At 41.4% G+C, this 19,531-nt stretch overlaps 1 protein-coding gene across 14 annotated transcripts in view; it reads right to left on the reverse strand.

Annotated features, from left to right (window-relative positions):
* The window catches only part of LMO7 (LIM domain 7), a 219,791-nt gene that overhangs the window by 103,160 nt on the left and 97,100 nt on the right, over positions 1-19,531 (reverse strand). For 8 of the 14 annotated variants that reach the window (XM_027557716.1, XM_027557704.1, XM_027557711.1 and 5 more), the window contains exon 4: positions 665-771. In XM_027557716.1, coding sequence (XP_027413517.1) covers positions 665-771 — 107 coding nt within the window. The other 6 variants (XM_027557713.1, XM_027557708.1, XM_027557707.1 and 3 more) reach the window with 5 other exon arrangements.

Raw genomic sequence — 19,531 nt, forward strand, 5'->3', positions numbered from 1 at the left:
TAAGAAAAAAATCTTACAAGAGTTTAAAACCAGATTCCTAAAACCATATATTCACACATAAACAGCATTTTCCCTGGAAAACACAACACAAACACCTGCGCATGTTTTCACACACACCCCACTTTCACTTTCTCATCCATACTATTAAAAGAGTGGGGGGGGGAAAAAGTTCATTTTAGAAATCAGACACAATTGACAAAATTCATTAGTGTTGCATGTTGGTTCCGGGCACTGCTGCTTTCCAAATACTGTCTCTTTTCTCACAACCCCACTCTCATTTTTACGTTAGCAATTATGTCTTAATTTCAAATAATTATTTTCACTCTGTAAGCTAGACTATAACCTCTCCATTTTCTTTATAAATATAATAAGCCTCCTCACCATTAGCAACCAAACACAACCATGTTAGGCATTAAAACATAAACCACCATTTCGGTTAATATAGAGCTTTAAAACAACAACATATCATGGTCTCAATTACAGACAGCTTCACACTCACAAAGCTATTTCTTAAATAGTCTGTTTTGGAATACAAACAGAGGAAGACAAGGAGGTGATTTTTCAATAAAAAGAACTCTCAGAAATTATTCACACCAGCTACAAGCCCTAAGTTTAAAGAAGAAGAAAAAAAAAAAAAAACATATAACAAACCAGTGAAACTTACTTGACAGTGACTCGATTTGATAAATCCTGTAGATCCCCAGGATGGAAAAGCTGGGCTTCTTTCAATCCAATCTGTTCACACGCTTTCAAAAAAACGTTTATATTATCCTGTGAAAAGAAGTGGAAAGTGACTGCTTAGCTGAGCTCTCTCTCAGACAAAGGTTACCAATTTTTATGATATAACTTCCCAGCATCAAAGTCCAATTACAGCCGGCAAAAAAAAAGGAGGAAGAAAGACCAATGCATTCACGTATTTAAAAAAAATTATACTAATCTGTGGGCACGTACAGCCTTTCAGTTTCCCAGAGCATAAACGGCAGTGTTCTCTGATGCCAGGCATATGCCGTTCCTGTGATCTTTGTGACTGGCACGTTAAACATTACCTGTTAGAGGACAAGCGCCTGGCCACCGAGCAGTAATCTACACTTTGATGTCAGGTCTGCTCTGCAAACAAACGCCCTCTTCCCAGCTTTGCACGACAAGCTTCACCTCTCCTCTTTAAAAATAACTCCAGCTACTGACATTCACCCACCCAGAAACTGTTGGCAGGGAGGAAGGGAGAGGAGGAACATTCTGTTTCTATGATTACAAATTACAGAACGACTGTGGAATACCACACCTGGAATCTGGGTTTGGTTGCTGAGCCGGCTCTTGACAGACAGGGAAACCGCACACTAGGACCCGGGAGAAGCCCAGTGTTCATTGGCTGAGCCGCAGGGTCGAGGCGTGGTCCTTCCTCAACGCCCTGCACCTGCCTCAGGAGTTGCCTCCGCAACCTGAAAATCTCGGTGGCCCTCCTATCTAATTTCAAAACTCAAATCCTCCATTCACAGACCCAGGCTTCTCATTCACGTCAACTGCCACACCCACACTAACAACAGGGACACACGCTGGTCGAGCAGAACTGGCTGGAGCTTCTGTCTGTACTCTACGTAGAGAAAGAAAACCCTTGATGGGGTTGGGCTGTGGCCATTGGATTCTCCACCTCGGATTTGTTAGGTTCTCAGGCAGCAAGAGCTTGGCCTCCTAAGACCTCGCTGCCCTCCCTGACAGGTGGTTATGAGGGAACTTTAAGGGAGGCAGCTCCACGTGGAGACAGGCAGTTACTCTTTCCCACGTTGGGGAGGAAGGCCAGGATGGCAGAGGAAGGGGGAATCATAGACAGAGAAATGGAGGACAGTGAAGATGCTAAGTTCAATAGCTTGGATTCTTGAAGAGTGAGGGGATTTAGGGAGAGGGGAACAAACGTATGGCAGAGGAAAGCAGTGCTGTTAGGGAACTCAGGGACAATATTTAAAAAAAAAAAAAACCTGTTTGTAATGGCAGGAAATTATTCTAGTGTATTATCAGTAAAAAGCAGCATGAATGACCTAGCTGAAGGCTGCAATCTATGATTCATTTTAAATAAGAGGTCAAAGATTAAAGGAATTTAATTCAAAAGTTGAACAGCTCAATGGAAGGCATTCGATCTGACTTTGGCAGGGGGGCGGGGGGAGTGGGGGGGTGGGGAGGAGTGGTGTTAATAGTAATGTATTGGCAACAGACCAAGGGGGCAAAAGTGATTATTATGTTACATTCACATAACTTTTAAAACCTATACAATCTAATTACCAAACAATTCAAATTAATGGTTCTAAAACTGATCCTCAGAGAAGCAGAAAAGAACAAATGATTTGGGGGGAAAGGGTGTTAGTTGCTCAGTTGTGTCCAACTCTTTGTGACCCTATGAACTGTAGCCTGCCAGGATCCTCTATCCTTGGAATTCCCCAGACAAGAATACTGGAGTGGGTAGCCATTCCCTTCTCCAGGGGAGCATCCCAACCCAGGGATTGAACCCGGGTCTCCTGCATTGCAGGCAGATTCTTTACCATCTGAGTCACACAGGGAAGCCCCTACAGAAGTAAATCTTACTTCAAAAAGGAAAACTAATTCATTAGGAGTCTTCCCACAAATTCAATTTGCTTCTGAATGTTATAAAAAAAAAATAAGTTAAATTGGAAGTAAACGCATTGAACTGAGAGCCAAAACAATTCTTCACATATTTTATAAAAACATAATAGCATTCATCCAGTTGACAAATATGTACAGAGTGATAAAAACAGATGAAGCCACACACACCTCAAAACCCATCCAAGTATTTAGAAAGAAACCACTTAAAAACAAAAGGGACTATATTTCGTTGAAGACAAAGAAAAAACATACAATAAATATGATCAAATTCTGGTTCTAAGTAAAGCCTTTACATTAAAAAGCAGAATCTTTTAAACAGTTCAGTGATGCTCAAGTTTTGAAAGAAAATTTTTTTATGAACAAAGTCTCAAATGGCCTATGCAGCAGGAACAGGTTGTACGAAGATCAGAATTGTAAACTAAATCATGCTTGCTGGACTTGAGCCCGCTGGTAATTTAGTTTTGTAATTTCAAAGGACCTAGGCAGAGAGTTGCCTAAGGGGAGAGACAAAATTATTAAATAAAATTTTCATGTCTGTTAAAACATCAAGAAGCCACACCCAGCTCAACATATTAAAAGAGAAGGATTTAGTCATTATTTAATGGAATCATTTTCCCTTGAAACTAGTAAAGATAAATGCAAGTTAAAACAAAGAGCAAGCCTAAAATGAATCTTATCTCATTGAACTGGTGGCCAGCACAACAAGTTAGCTCTGCCACTCACCAACTGTGTGGCTTTCAGAAACCTTGGTCAATCTTTCTGGCCCCATTCACTTCATCTGTGAAATGAGTGAGTTGTGGATCTGTAACCCACTACACCAAGGGCTTCCCAGGTGGCTCAGTGGTAAAAAAATCTTCCTGCCACTGCAGGAGATGTAGAAGAGAAGTTCGATCCCTGGGTTAGGAAGATCCCCTGGAGAAGAGCACGGCAACCCACTCCAATATTCTTGCCTGGTAAACCTCATGGACAGAGAAGCCTGGTGGGCCACAGTTCATGGGGTCACAAAAACAGGCATGACTGAACCACTGATGCATCCAACCCATTACCAAGGAAAATACCTCTCCTGCAAGGGGAGGGAAGCCCAACTCTCCCCTAGCCCAATCGTGCACACAAATATCTCACAGTCTAACTTGCATAAACATCTCAAATCAAAAGCCTGAACTAAATAACCGCAATTCTTACCCTGCTGCTGCTGCTCCTAAGTCGCTTCAGTCATGTCAGACTCTGTGAGGCCCCATAGACGGCAGCCCACCAGGCTCCCCCATCCCTGGGATTCTCTAGGCAAGAATACTGGAGTGGGTTGCCATTTCCTTCTCCAATGCATGAAAGTGAAAAGTGAAAGTGAAGTCACTCAGTCGTGTCTGACTCTTTGTGACCCCATGGACTGCAGCCTACCAGGCTCCTCTGTCCATGGGATCTTCCAGGCAAGAGTACTGGAGTGGGGTGCCATTGCCTTCTCCAATTCCTACCCTATGAGGACCCAAAGTAGCTTCACAAAAATAGAAACAAATAAATGATCCCTGAAAATCTGCAATAGCTCCTCTTAGTTTAAAATTTTTCTATGACATGAATAAAACCAGACAGTATATAAACATAAAAGGTTGTTTTTCTGAAGATTTTCATATTCTCTTCAATCTCTTTTCCACTCCCTTAGTCTCGAATCAATTATAAGGGCAGTCATAACAGATGTCGGGTGAAGGGAGTCTGGGTAAACGAGAGATTAATGAATTAGGAATGGTACTCACTAACAACTGAGGCAGGAGGCGTACTCAGTCACTTCAGCTGTGTCTGACTCTTTGCAAGCTATAAACTGTAGCCCAATAGGCTCCTCTGTCCATGGAATTCTCCAGGCAAGAATACTGGAGTGGGGACAGAATACTGTCCTCCTGCAGGGGATCTTCCTGAACTAGGAATCGAACCCATATCTCCTGCATTGCAGGCAGGTTCCTAACCCATTGAGCCAGCTGAGAAGCCTGAGGCAGGCAAGATGATGAAGCTACAAAAATTTACCAAGACTCCTGGGTTTCTGTGCATCCACTGTAATACCTCTATTGGTTATCTACTGCTTCACAGCAGATTATCCTAAACTTAGCAGCTTAAAACCACAGATATTTATGATTTCACATAGTTTCTGAAGGTCAGGAATTTGGGGGTGGCTTAAGTTGCTCCCCTGATGGCTCAAAAGGTAAAGAATCCACCTGCCAATGCAGGAGACACAAGAGACATGGGTTCCATCCCTGGCGTGGAAAGACCCCCTGGAGGAGGGCATGGCAACCCACTCCAGTATTCTTGCCTGGAGAATCCCAGCAAGGACAGAGGAGCCTGGGCTACAGTCCACAGGGTCACAAAGAGTCGACACGACTGAGTGACTAACACTAAGTTGCATGGTTCTGGCTTGGAGGTCTGTCATCAGGTTGAAGATAAGGTCAGCTGGGGCTACAGCTGGGGCTACAACTGAAGACCTTCTGGGGCTTGAAGAAGCCACTTACAAGGTGGTAAATCAAGGCTGGCTGTTGGCAGGAAGCCTCAGCTCTTAACCAAATGGAAAGCTCCACAGAGCTGCTTGACTGAGTGATCCCAGTGAAAGCAAGATGGAAGCTGCAGGTTTTCATGACCGAACTTCTTATCCTTCAGAGCAGGTTGAAAGTGAAAGTGAAGTCGCTCAGTCGTGTCTGACTCTTTTCGACCCTGTGGACTGTAGTCCACCAGGCTCCTCCATCCATGGGATTTCCCAGGCAAGAATACTGGAGTGGGCTGCCGTTTCCTTCTCAGAGCAGGTTGCTGCTAAGTCGCTTCAGTCGTGTCCGACTCTGTGCGGCCCCATAGACGGCAGCCCATCAGGCTCCCCCGTCCCTGGGATTCTCCAGGCAAGAACACTGGAGTGGGTTGCCATTTTGAAAGTGAAGTCGCTCAGTCATGTCCAACTCTTAGCGACCCTATGGACTACAGCCTACCAGGCTCTTCCATCCATGGGATTTTCCAGTCAAGAGTACTGGAGTGGGGTGCCATTGCCTTCTCCGCGGAGCAGGTTACATCAGTTCAATTCAGTTGTTCAATCGTTTCCAACTCTTTGTGACCCCATGGACTGCAGCACACCAGGCTTCCCCGTCCATCATCAACTCCTGGAGCTTGCTCAAACTCATGTCCATCAAGTCAGTGATGCCATCCAACCATCTCATCCTCTGTCATCCCCATCTCTTCCTGCCTTCAATCTTTCCCAGCATCAAGATCTTTTCCAATGAGTCAGTTCTTCACATCAGGTGACCAAAGTATTGGAGTTTCAGCTCCAGCATCAGTCCTTCCAATGAATACTCAGGACTGATTTTCTTTAGGATGGACTGGTTGGATCTCCTTGCAGTCCAAGGGATTCTCAAGAGTCTTTTCCAACACCACAGTTCCAGAGCATCAATTCTTCAGTGTTCAGCTTTCTTTATGGTCCAACTCTCACATCCATACATGACTACTGGAAAAACCATAGCTTAGACTAGACAGATCTTTGTTGGCAAAGTAATGTCTCTGCTTTTAATATGCTGTCTAGGTTACATAGGTCAGCCCTATTCAAGGTAGGATGGACTATACAAGGACATCAATAGCAGGTGGTGAGAATCACCAGAGACAATCTTATGGATTTGATAACATAGCTCACGTTCTGGCCCCAAGATTCATGTTCCTCTCACATGCAAATACACCAACTCCCTCTCAAGGACCTAAAAATTCTCATCCTTTGATAAGGTGACCTCAGAGTCCACAATCTCATCATACAAATCAGATCCAGGTATGAAGGAGGCTCCTCAGGTGTAGTTCCTTCAAAACAGCCCTTGAATACAGTTCTCCCAACTTGAATGCCAGGAAACTAAAGCAACAAAGTTACTGCCCCACGCCCAACACACAACGGTGGGACAGCTGTAGGGCAACCAGGAAACTCTCTAGTTCAGTGTGTGCCACAATGAAAGGCACACTGATCCACAGAAAGTCTGAAATCCTGCAAAGCATAGGTTGGCAGTCCTTCCTTAGAATTCAAGGCCGTAGAACATTTCCTTCATGGTTTTTTGCTTCACTCTCTGGACACTTCGTTCCACCTTAAAAATTATCTTTCCCTTTCCTTGGAAAGTTGCTTATGTTTGCAGATAGGAACCTTCTCAGTCTGCTCCCTGACGGTAGAAGTTTGGGGGACCAAAGGTCCCTGTATTTTGTAACCCTTTGTCCCTTTCTAAGTTGGTAAAGTTCCTGCAAATACAATTCCATCGAAAATACTGCATGTCTCCTGTGAATCTTATTGGACTTCACTCCATTAGTCAAAAGCACACAACCACAAATCCTTACAAGACAAGTCCTTTTCTACCTTAGTCTGCTGAGATGACTAAGGGACACCACCCCTTAAGCTTCTTAGAAGTCCTACTGCTAGACTGGACAGATTTCCAAGGCTCCCTGTAGGATCTTTCTAATGTCTTAAAGGATTTAACAGCCACACTCTCTCAGCTTCACTTTTAGATTACCTTATTTTCCCACCAGTGTTCTGAATTTGATCTTTGCTGAAATTCATTTCTCAATTTTTTCTGGAAAAAAAATCATGATTTATAACAGAAAAAGCCAGGTAATTCTCAAAACCAGCAATTTCTGTGGCCCCTCATGTTTATCATTCTACCCTCACTTTCTCTCTCACATTTTACTATAATCAGGAAGAGAAGGCCAGGCAGCACCTTAACACTCCACCTGGAAATCATTTCAGCTGAAGGACCTAGTTAATTAGGCACAATTTACAGATATAAGGGACTATCAGGTGAGAATCAGTAGAACCATTTTAGAAGCTGGCTACAACACTCGTACAATAAAGCACACAGACTAGACATCAATCTGGAGTAGAGGTTTAAACTGTTTTAAAGATGGTGAGTTTGAGATATCCATATCAAGATTCCCAGCTAATAGTAAATTGGGTTTGGAGGTCATGGGAAGTTTTGAGCTTAAAACATGGCTTGGGGAAATCAAACACACAGTAGTATAGTAGCCGAAATTAAGGATATGAATGAGCCATCTTAGGAAAAGCAAAGCAAATGAAGGCTTCACAGTCAGACACCAATATTTTTAAAACAGTTTAAAAAAGGAAAAAAAAAAAAAAGCAATCAGAGAAATCAGAGGAAAAGCAGAAGTAAACAGCACCATGGAAAAGAAGGAAAGAAAGGACTTCCCTAGCCATCCAGTGGTTAAAATTCTGTGCTTCCACTGCAGGGGCCATGGGTTCAATCCTTGGCCAGGGAACTAAGGTCCCATATGCTATATACGGTGCAGCCAAAAAAAGAAAGGAAGAGAGAGTTTCAAGATGTAAGAGTCACATGGTCAAATGGAGCTACGAAAAGTTTTAACAAGGCAAGAATGAAAACTATCCAAAGACTCTGTCAAATGGAGGATCCTCAGTCAACATAAACTCCAGAAGTTTAAGGAGTAAATAAGTGAAACTGAAGCTTAGCCTGATGCGAAGAACGGAGTCATTTGAAAAGACTCTGATGCTGGGAAAGATTTAAGGTGGGAGCAGAAGGGGACAACAGAGGATGAGGTGGTTGATGGCATCACCGACTCGATAGAAATGGGTTTGAGTAAACTCTGGGACTTGGTGATGGACAGGGAGGCCTGGTATGCCTCAGTCCATGGGGTTGCAAAGAGTCGGACATGACTGAGCAACTGAACTGAAGATTAGCCATTTACTGTAGAACAAGAATCATCCAAAATCTCCCCTTCTCAGTGCCAGCAGACAGTTTTGTCTTTGATTCAAGTTTCCTTTCATCCCTCCCAAAGCTACCATCTCCCAACCCTCCAATTTAGGACCCTCCAGTGTCCTGTTTCTGAAAGGAGATGAGTGAGAAAAGCAGTTCTCATGCTTCTTCTCCTGGACCCAAATGTAGGACCATGTTCTACTTCCTCCCAGCATTTTCCAGGCTTAAACATGAACACAATTAGACATTTCTGTAGAGTCTATAGATCAGATCATATCAAAGGAGATCAAATTCCTCTCTAACTCCATTATAAATCCTGAAAAGAGAGTTATGAGAAAGTAATATGAGGCCAACATGAATTTTCTAACAGCAGACCCAAAGGTAACACAGGACTTTGTAACACTTCCCCTTAGAACCTTTCATCTCATTTTCCTTCAAAAAGCACTGATCCAGCAACATGTTCTCATGTCATCTAAGGAGGTTCCCATGTTCTTTTATCAGAGATAATGGCAGCTGGGGAGCATGTCAGGAGCCCAAAGTTGAATTAATCATATTTTAGCAAGTTCTTATCAGTCAACATTTTGCTATTTTACTGTTTTCCTCTCCATCCCACACCTCCACTCCTCACTCCCAGTCCTCCCCATTAAAAGATAATTTCTCCCTAGGTACATACCCTAAATAACTGATTTTCAAACAAGTACAGTATATGTACATACACATTGATAGCAGCACTAGTCACAACAGTCAAAAGGTGGAAACAGCTAAAACGTCAATTAACAGATAGATGGATAAACAAATTGTGATACATCCATACAATGGATTATTCAGACATAAAAAAACAAAGTACTCACACATGCTATGGAGTGGGTGAACCTCCAGAATACTGCACGAAATAAACCAAAGACGCTAGACACACTAAGATCATACGGTCCATTTATATGAGGTATCCAGAATTGACAGAGCCAAAACAGAACAGAGATAGAATGCAGATTATTGGTTTCTGGGGGTACAGAGGAGGGAGGGTGAAATGGAGAAAAAACAGTTAAAAAGTAAGAGAGTAGTGGAAAGTTTTGGTGGTTGTGCAACGCTGTGAATGTACTAAATGCCACTGAACTGGTCACGTTAAAATGACGAATTTTATGTTATGGGAATTTCACCACCATAAATCATGGTGTAGAATGTGCTTCTGCAAACTCTACCCAATACTCTGCAGTGGCCTATGTGAGAAAAGAATCTTAAAAAATGTGGATACATGTGTATGTATTAACTGATTCACTTTGCTGTATACCTGAAACTAACACAACACTGTAATCCAACTATACTCCAATAAAAATATAAAAATAAAAAGGTGTATTAGCATTTACATCCGAATTTTAGAATCAGCTTGTTAATTTCTGGAACTTGTTAACAATGCCAGAATGTTATCAGGTATGTGCCAAGAAGAAGTTGTAACCATTGCTGGAAACTGAAATTTATTAATTCTAAAGTCTATGCTTTAGAATAACAGTCTCCTATCAGTCACGTCAGAATCACCAGAGAGGCAGGCAGAAAGTAATCCCTCAAGTTATGCTGTGCTAAGTCGCCTACAGTCACGTCTGACTCTTTGCGACCCTATGAACTGTAGCCCAACAGGCTCCTCTTGTCCATGGGATTCTCCAGGCAAGAATACTGGAGTGGGTCGCCATTTCCTTCTGCAGGGGATCTTCCCAACCCAGGGATCGAACCCAGGTCTCCCACGTGGCAGGCAGTCTTTACTGTCTGAGGCACCATGGAAGTCAAGTGATGCTGAGGCACCAACAAATTGAAGAAGAGCTGACCTAGACTGTAGATACTCAATATGAAGTCCACAAACCATAAGCCTTGGCATCACTTGGGAACCTGTCAGAAATGCAGAAATGCTGTATCTCCACCCCAGCTCTGAATCAGATTCCATATTCTAAGATACTCCTCCAGGTGATTAAAGTCTTGGTAGACAAGTGTTCTGGCAAATAACAAGGAAGCAATTTCTAAATATGATCTAAAACAGAGTTTTTCCTTAGTGTGGACATGAATCACCTAGTGATTACAGAGATCACCATTAGACCGCCACCAAAGTGCCTGAATTTCATCTTTATGATACCCTAATCATGATCAAAATTCTCTTAAAGCAACTCCCAAGAAGCACCGTGACAACAGTCTGTCCACATTTGCATTTTAAGTATGGTTTCCATTAAGAAAGTAGTTTAGTCAAAATTTCCATCAGCTGGCCTGAGCTTTTTTAAATTGTTATGGAAAACTCATCCTGTAGTTTATGGCTTTGTTAATAAATGTAAGCGCTGAAGTAGCACACCTACAATTTATGTCTTTAACATGTAGGTAAATACACAGAGATCCAGCTTCCATACACATTTATAAAGAAAGTAAGCAGCTGGTCTTTTAAGTTCTCCCTGGGTCTTTACCGTTCTACAATGAAAAAGGCTCAGTCATTTGCTGATAAGAAAGGAACTGAGGACAAGGAGAGCAGAAGTTTTGTCTCATGTGAAAATAGGGCCCAACCAGGAATGCTTAATAGGAACTGCCGAGGGACATTGAGGGCCCAGGAGATGATTTACGATGACTATGTCAGCAGCCTGGTGAATTAATTTTGCTCCAGCACTGCTTGGAGGAACAGGAGCAACGCCAGACTGAGAGAGACAGAACTAAGAGATGATAAGTTAGGGCTGCACCAGGTTAGAGGGATAGAGGGCTGAGTGCCTCAGGAAAATACTATTTATTGAAATGCTTAATCTACTCAGGGTATGATTAACTACAAGAGCAAAAATAGGCTTTGTCAAACTGCAGCATGGATTAAAATACAGTCCTGCATATTATCCAAACTAAATTTTACATCAAAAATGAAGTAATTCTAAGACTTACCTACTACATTAAAAAAAAAAAAGATGTTGACATGGATGCTTAAGAAGTTCTGTCAGCAGCTCATACAAGTCAATAGCAGGAAAAAAAAAAAAAAACTTAAAAAGTGAGAAAAAGACCTTGTATTACTGTTCATCCTGCTCACAGCACCAACTGTCTCGCTATTCACACTGTGCCCACTGTTCACAGAACCTAGGGTTGGTAAGGCAAGAGGTAAGAGGCTGGAAGAAAACTCAAGGAGTCGTAGGAACTGCAGACACATTTATTCTCTCCTGCCTGGAGCAGCAGCCATAGCACAAACACACTGTATTCTCTCCTCTCATGGTTGACCCAGCGGACGCAGCCATAATGCAGCCACATGCAGCCTCAGTGCGGCCATAACACAACCTAACCACAACGCAGCCCACCAGGGCCTTCAGGTGAAGCTTATATATGCTTACAGACCAACAGTAGCCGGTGGCCAAGCAAGTACCTTGTGACACACATATGCAGTGCTGTAAGTGATCCCAGCTGCTACATAACTATTTACAAAATTATTTACAAAACGGGGAGCAAGAGCGAGAGACCAGGAGGCAAGAGAGCCTGACCACGCCATCTTGGCTAATTTGCTGTTTTGCTACAGACCTTAACAGGCGTTTCTCCAAAGAAGACATGCAGATGGATAACAAACACATGAAAAGATGCTCAACATCACTCATTATTAGAAAAATGCAAATCAAAACTACAATGAGATATCAACTCACAATGGTCAGAAAGCCCATCATCAAAAAATCTACAAACAAAAAATGCTGGAGAGGGTGTGGAGAAAAGGGAACCCTCTTGCACTGTTGATGGGAATGTAAATTGATACAGCCACTATGGAAGAGAGTATGGAGATTCCTTAAAAGTCTAGGAATAAAACCACCATGTGCCCCAGAAATCCCACTCCTAGACTTGTACCCTGAGGAAACCAAAATTGGAAAAGACACATGTATCTCAATGTTCACTGCAGCACTACTTACAATAGAACATGGAAGCAACCTAGATGTTCATCAACAGATGAATGGATAAGGAAGCTGTGGTAGGTATATACAATGGAATATTACTCAGTTATAAAAGGAAACACAGTTGAGTCAGTTCTGCTGCTGCGTCACTTTAGTCGTGTCCGACTCTGTGCAACCCCATAGACGGCAGCCCACCAGGCTCCCCTGTCTCTGGGATTCTCCAGGCAAGTTCTAGGGAGGTGGATAAACCTAAAGCCCATTATACAGAATGAAGAAAGTCAGAAAGAGGAAAACAAATAACATATACTAACACATATGTATGGAATCTAGAAAGTTGATACTGATGAAATTACTTGCAGGGCATCAGTAGAGACACAGACATAGAGAACAGACTTATGGACACGGGTTGGGAGGGGAGGAAGGAGAGGCTGGATGTATGGAAAGAACAACATGGAAACTTATATCACCTTATATAAAGGAGACAGCCAGTGGGAATTTGCTGTATGACTCAGCGAACTCAAACCAGGGCTCGGTAACACCCTAGAAGGGTGGGATGGGGAGGAGGGTGGGAGGGAGGCTCAAGAGGGAGGAGACATATGTGTACCTACGGCTGATCCATGCTTATGTTTGGCAGAAATCAACACAATTCTGTACAGCAAGTACCCTTCAATTAAAAAATAAAGACATTCAGATTTATTTTAAAAAAGGAAAGTTTTGTCAGAGGACAGATTGGTAGCTGGCAGAGGTGGAGGGAAGAGGGACAAAATGGGAAGAGAAGAAAACAGTTCTGTCTGTAAGTTATCCATGTTGTATGTTTCGAGCAAAACAAGTAATTGCTTACAGAACCCTGTCATAATGATGCCAAAACCCAGATTTTATAAATCAATAAAGCACATTTAACGGAGGAAAATTACACAGTAACACTTTAGAGGCTGCTAGGGAAGAACTGGTGTTCCTTCACTGCAGTTGCCCCCACCCCCTTCAGGGCCTCTCTTAACAGGGGATGTGTCTGGATCATCAGCCCTTGTTTAAGTCTCTCCAGCCTCAGGGACTCCCTGCTTTATTAGGCTGACTCACTTTTAGTCATTTCTATGTCAGAAAAGCCCAAAGACTTCCTTGCTGTAATTGTAAAATATTGATCCTAACTCTGCCTACATAATGCAATATAAATTTCATCTTTTTATCTTTTTTCCCCACAAGAGCCCTTGAGCTCTCCTGCCTCATACACTCCACATGGTCCCCCTAACTCACATCTTCTTATTAAATATCCTGGTTTCCTCAACATCGCTGGTCTCTCACATGACATTTTTCAGTTCTCTTATTATCCCAACTGTCCCTTCACTAATAGCTTATTTCCCCAATAACCTCAACTTCTCATGAAAAGAAGCTTACAACATCTTATTGTTCCCATTTTATACATGGTGAAACTGAGGCTTAAGAGGTATGTGACTTGCTTAGGTCATTCAGTAAGTGGTAGAGTTGAGATTCAAACCAAGCAGTTCAACTTAAGTCCATGCTCTTAACCACTGTATTAAGTTCCCACTAATGCTGTGACAAATTACCATAATTTAATGGCTTAAAACAAGACAAGTCTACGATTTAACAACAGCAGAGGCTAGAAATTCAAAATCCGTCTCACTGGACTAAAATCAAGGTGTCAGCAGGGCTGTGTTCCTTCTATACGCTCTGGAAGAAAATTATTTTTTTTCCTTTCTGAAGCCCACTTCCTCCATCTTCAAAACCAGAAGCATGGGGCTAAGACTCTCTTCCATGACTGTCTGCTTCTCACTCCACATTCCACTTAAAGTACCCTGGCGACTACATTGCTCCCCCACCCCCCGGCTAATCCGGGCTCCTCTCCTGCAACCCTAATTTCACCCTAATCCCCCCTCGTCTTGCAGTGTATTCACAGATGCAATGGACTAGACTGTGAACACTTTGGGAGCTGGTCTGCCTACAACTACTGTGCCTCCTTAAAGACAGATTCCTGTGTGCTCTGTCCTCCCTTCTCGGCATGAAGCATCTGCAGCTCAAAACGAGACTCCAAGTGTGGTTAATTATGACCAGAAGCCATCACTTGAAAGGTCATTAATAACGGTCATCTGGTAAAATGAGATAACAGAGTGATTGTGAGGATGGAGTGAGGAAGTAGACATGTAATTGGCATAGTTTCTAGCACTGAGAAAGTGATCAGTGAATAGAGAGAAATTATCCAATTTCTCTTGCTACAGGCCATGGCTACTTTGTATTGTGGCATCTATAGTATACTGTCAGCTAACCGAGATCATGGGAGTTCAATGAAGATCCTCTGGAAAAGGAAATGGCAATCCACTCCAGTATTCTTGCCTAAAGAACTCCAGGGACAGAGGAGTCTGGCAGGTAGAGTCCACAGGGTCGCAAAAGAGTCAGATATGACTTAGTGACTGAACAACAGGAACAAAACTGAGATCATGTTGTGTTGGCCAAGAAGTTCATTCAGGTTTTTCCAAACGATCTTATAGAAAGACCAGAACAAACTTTCTGGCCAACCCAACACAATGGCAACAGCCAGTTGACAATGACATCACAGTTCACAGGAAGATGATCTGTGAATTTTAACAGATCAGGAGACCAGTCTAATTTAGAATAAAAATGAGGTGGATAGAAAGAATCTGAATTGAAAATCATGTGACACTATTAGTGATGTGTCACGGATAAAAGAATAAAAAGGATGATTCTATTTGTAGATAAAATGAAATCACTGGATTTATGATTGATTTTTTTCAACTAAAATAGTTGAAATGTATTCCTGATAAAACATCCTTTTGGAGACTGAAACCCATATGAATTGTTTTTAGGTTTAGATTTTGATACCCAGTACATGATCTATGCCTTATTGCTCCAACATCTATAAACTAGACTAAATAAATTTCCCATGTTTTCATCCCACATTTTTTTAAAAAATAAAAATAGGAACCCTGTATACGAGACAGCAAAAGAGACACTGATGTATAGAACAGTCTTATGGACTCTGTGGGAGAGGGAGAGGGTGGGAAGATTTGGGAGAATGGCATTGAAACATGTGAAATGTCATGTATGAAACGAGATGCCAGTCCAGGTTCAGTGCACGATGCTGGATGCTTGGGGCTGGTGCACTGGGACGACCCAGAGGGATGGTATGGGGAGGGAGGAGGGAGGAGGGTTCAGGATGGGGAACACATGTATACCTGTGGTGGATTCATTTTGATATTTGGCAAAACTAATACAATTATGTAAGGTTTAAAAATAAAATAAAATTAATTTAAAAAAATAAATAAAAAAAATAAAAAGCAGAGACATTACTTTGCCAACAACAACAAAAAAAATAGGGCAAGTATAAGCTCTAAGGCAAGCTACCAGAAACCTCTGTCCAAGTTTACATGGATTTACATCCTGGTCCTTAAACTTGAGCGTTTTTTCCTCAACTATTTAAGATTTTGCCTACAGATATTATCTTGTCTGCTTTTCCATCAACTCTACCGAGGCCACAACAACAGACACATTGCAGGAATTAAGACAGATATCTGAAAGGAAAAGGATGGTACATGAATAAGCAAAATATAAATGACTAAAATAGGCATAATGTCAAGGACATGGTAAAAGAGAAGAAGGAAACCAGAGACTCTTATCCTGTCTACAGGATACCCCATATAAAGGTTGCCTTGGGGAAATGCAAGCCTCCTGTTACCAGATTCATTGAAAAACCAGAGACTGAGGATTTTATCTAAAATCTGAAGGTATGCAAATGTTGGTTTAAATTTTTAAAACAAGCAGAAACTGTGAAAGTCAAACAACACCCATCATGGGCTATTGCATGACCTCTAGTGAGTCGCCTGGACCCCTCCCATGGGACCAGTTCAGTGACCTGTTGCTTTAAAGCATTTGTTTACAGTGGACAAGGCTGGCTTCTAGCGATGATCTTCCTTCTTGTTAAAATAATCACAAACCATCCCTTTCGTCATCTTTTCTATGATGTTGCTAGGGAATATTTGTAGCTGTGTCCCAAGTTCCTAGAACAGTACCTGGCACAGAGTAGGTGTTCAGTAAGCATTTTAGGAAAGGAGGGATAGTCATGGGCCTAAACCCCATCAAGTAACCAATGCCCTGATACCAGTCTTACACCTGGATTCCAGTTCCTATCGTCATCATTTGCTCTTCCCTTTCCAATTTCTATATTTAAACGGTGCCTAAAGAGAAATGTTTGAAGTGTTTTGTATCTGAATAAAACTGTCATGTATGACATAATCTTACTCTGAATCAATTTTTTTTAACTCTACAAGTTAATTACAGTGTTGCTTTAGAAATTCTAATTCATTAATGTTTGAAAAAAGTTGCCCTCAAGGCTGAAAGTTGGCACATAAATGTTCATCTTAGATTTAAAAACAAGAAAGTTTTGGAACTCTAGGGAAGTGTTCCTACACTTGTGCCAATGCCATGACTAAGAAGAGATTATGGCTAGAAAGAAAACTGGAGTTTCCTGACTTATAGAGCTACATCATTATGAAGGGCATTGTAACCAACTTCAATGTTGACACTAAGTTTCTACTCTTGGTGATACTTATCTTCAACTACGAGTTAGAGAGAAGCAGGGTGACAAGGAAACTTAAGGAAATCTCCTAAAAATACTTTATAACTAACTTAAAGTCATCACTGACTTAATTACATGCCATTTACAAGGAGGTATTAAGGCATCTGGATAAAAAGTGAAAAACGTGAAAGTGTTAGTCTCTCAGTCGTGTCCGACTCTTTGCAACCCCATGGGCTGTGTAGCTCACCAGGCTCCTCTGTCCATGGGATTCTACAGGCAAGAACACTGGAGTGGGTAGCCATTCCCTTCTCTGGGGCGTCTTCCTGATCCAGGGATCTAACCCAGGTCTCCTTCATTGCAGGAGATGCTTGAGCCACCCAGGAAGCCCCAAGGCATTTGGATATTTAATACCTAGTATTTGTTACCTTGAAGACATCCAATACAATCAGTCTGTTTTCTCAGACCTGATAATTGGATAAACCATTTCAAAATACCAATGGTGATACAGAGAAATTCCAGTAAAAGATACATTAGAAAAAAATACTTATATTAAAATACAACCACAGAAAATATTTTAAAGGCACAAAGTGATCTTATTTTCAGTAAATAGCTAACATTTATGCTATGATTTCTTACACAAGTGTAACAGTAAAATAAAAATGGTAACACTATGGTACACGTCTTTCTTAAGAAGTAAGAAAAAGTACTTTGTGTTATTGGTGCTTTGTTTTTAAAGAAAATAGTGAGGCTGGCATCTAGTAAAATAAGAACAGTTTAAATACTGGAGTTTGAAACATAATCACACAGCTTGGAACAGCAGTTCAAATTCCCTTTGAAATAAAAACAAATTTTTAAAGTAGATTTAATCATGAGACTACAACTGAGCAGTTTTAGTCAAGTTTATTGATATAATTTAACCTTCACTGTCTCTATTAGGAAATGAAAGTAAAAAATCTTTTAACTCAATAAAACCCCAAGGTCTGATCCAACATATATGCAGTTGTTCCAATACAGTAATAGGCAAGAAACAGCAATTCATAGAAACATCTAGCTTCATTATCAACTGTTTAAAAACTAAGAGTGGAGGGAAGAGTAAGGGTTACAGAAGGGGACCCTCTTGTTTACCCTTATCCACTTAAAGATGGGGATGGCAATTAGAATTAGCTCAGCATGAATGCTGCTCTTATTGGCTAAATAATCAAATTGCCAAGGATGAGTGAATCAAAAAGAATTTGCTTGGTGGGGGCCTTTCCCAAGCTCACTAGGTGGAAGATCTCCTTCAACAAATCTACAAAATCAGCCATAAAATTCAAGACCAGAAAATAGACACCACTGATGTTACCATGAAATGGTTATTTTATACCGGCTTCCCTGGTGGCTCAGACAGTAAAGAAGCCGCCTGCATCTCGGGAGACCTGGGTTCAATCCCTGAGTTGGGAATATCCCCTGGAGAAACGAACAGCGACCCACTCCAGTACTCTGGCCTGGAGAATTCCAAGGACAGAGGAGCCTGGCAAGCTACAGTCCATGGGGTCGAAAAGAGCTGGACACTACTGAGAAACTTTCCCTTTCACACCATCTTCCCCTCTTCACATGCTACAGCTTGTTATCAGTGTTTTGCATATATCAACATCCAGATATTTTCACCAGTGGTCCTTATTACCAACTAGAGAGATATTCCCTCTGGGATGCAAATTGGGTTTGACCTAGTACAGAGCAACCCTCAATAACCGTCTTTCAAGCAAGGCATATATTTATACTGGCTACTCATCCAAGCCACATTCTAATATTCCTTGAGTACTTTCTCTTCAACCATACAAATGTATTCTTCCCTCTTACCCAGAAAAGAACCACACTTGAATGAAAATAGTAATTATATTTGTACTTTTTACATTATTTCAACTTGGAAAAGAAAAGAAACAGAAGAAAGCTTTTTTCTCCTGAAAATACTATCTTGAGGTCTCACATTTTGGTCTTATTTGTAGAAAGAGCTCACAAACTCAGAGTCTCACAAGCCTCCTCTCTCCCAATTCTTGGGCTTATTTTACTAAAAATTATTTTCAATGGGATAAATATAGTAGTCATTGCTTGAAAGTAGTTTTTAGGAAAGTACATGATAAAAACCTGGATAAGAATGTTTAATTTTATAGGTGATTCCTCAGGTGAATTTTATATTATAGCTGGAAGAGAATAACTAGATGTTTCAATAGTGACTTTGTCATAGACTAGGCTGTTCTACTTTGCTGACACCCAGGTACAGGTGAGTGAAGATGAATGAATCAGAACTAATGTTACACAGGTGTAAGAACAATGACCACTAATAACCTTCCAATAAATGGTGGTAAGACCAGACCCATAGACTTGTCTTATTTCTTAAAATAACCATTATGAAGGCAGGAGAAAACGACACATCTAATAGCTTAAGCTAGCTGGCATCTTTGCTCATTTGCTGTACTCTACGGCATTCCTAAATGAGGAGACAATTTTCCGCAGCCTCTACAGTCAACCTTACACATTTCTACTCTTCAAGGAACCTGAAAGAATAACTCTTTAGAGCAAAGATGTTCAAACTGAGCCCATATTTTTCATGCAAGCCTAGATATACTGAGCATTTCTCTACTAAGTCCACTGATGGATAGAAACATTCAAACAAACAAATGATTCATAGTAAAATTTTCTAGGATACCATTGCTTTCAAAGGGAAACCTCAACTGAAATGTCAAGTGTGAGATCAATTCGATCTATAGTCAGCCAGCAAACTAGTCCATGTAAAAAGGGTAGAGTTTACT

The sequence above is a fragment of the Bos indicus x Bos taurus genome, chromosome 12, assembly GCF_003369695.1.
Source record: "Bos indicus x Bos taurus breed Angus x Brahman F1 hybrid chromosome 12, Bos_hybrid_MaternalHap_v2.0, whole genome shotgun sequence".
NCBI classification, from domain to species: domain Eukaryota; kingdom Metazoa; phylum Chordata; class Mammalia; order Artiodactyla; family Bovidae; genus Bos; species Bos indicus x Bos taurus.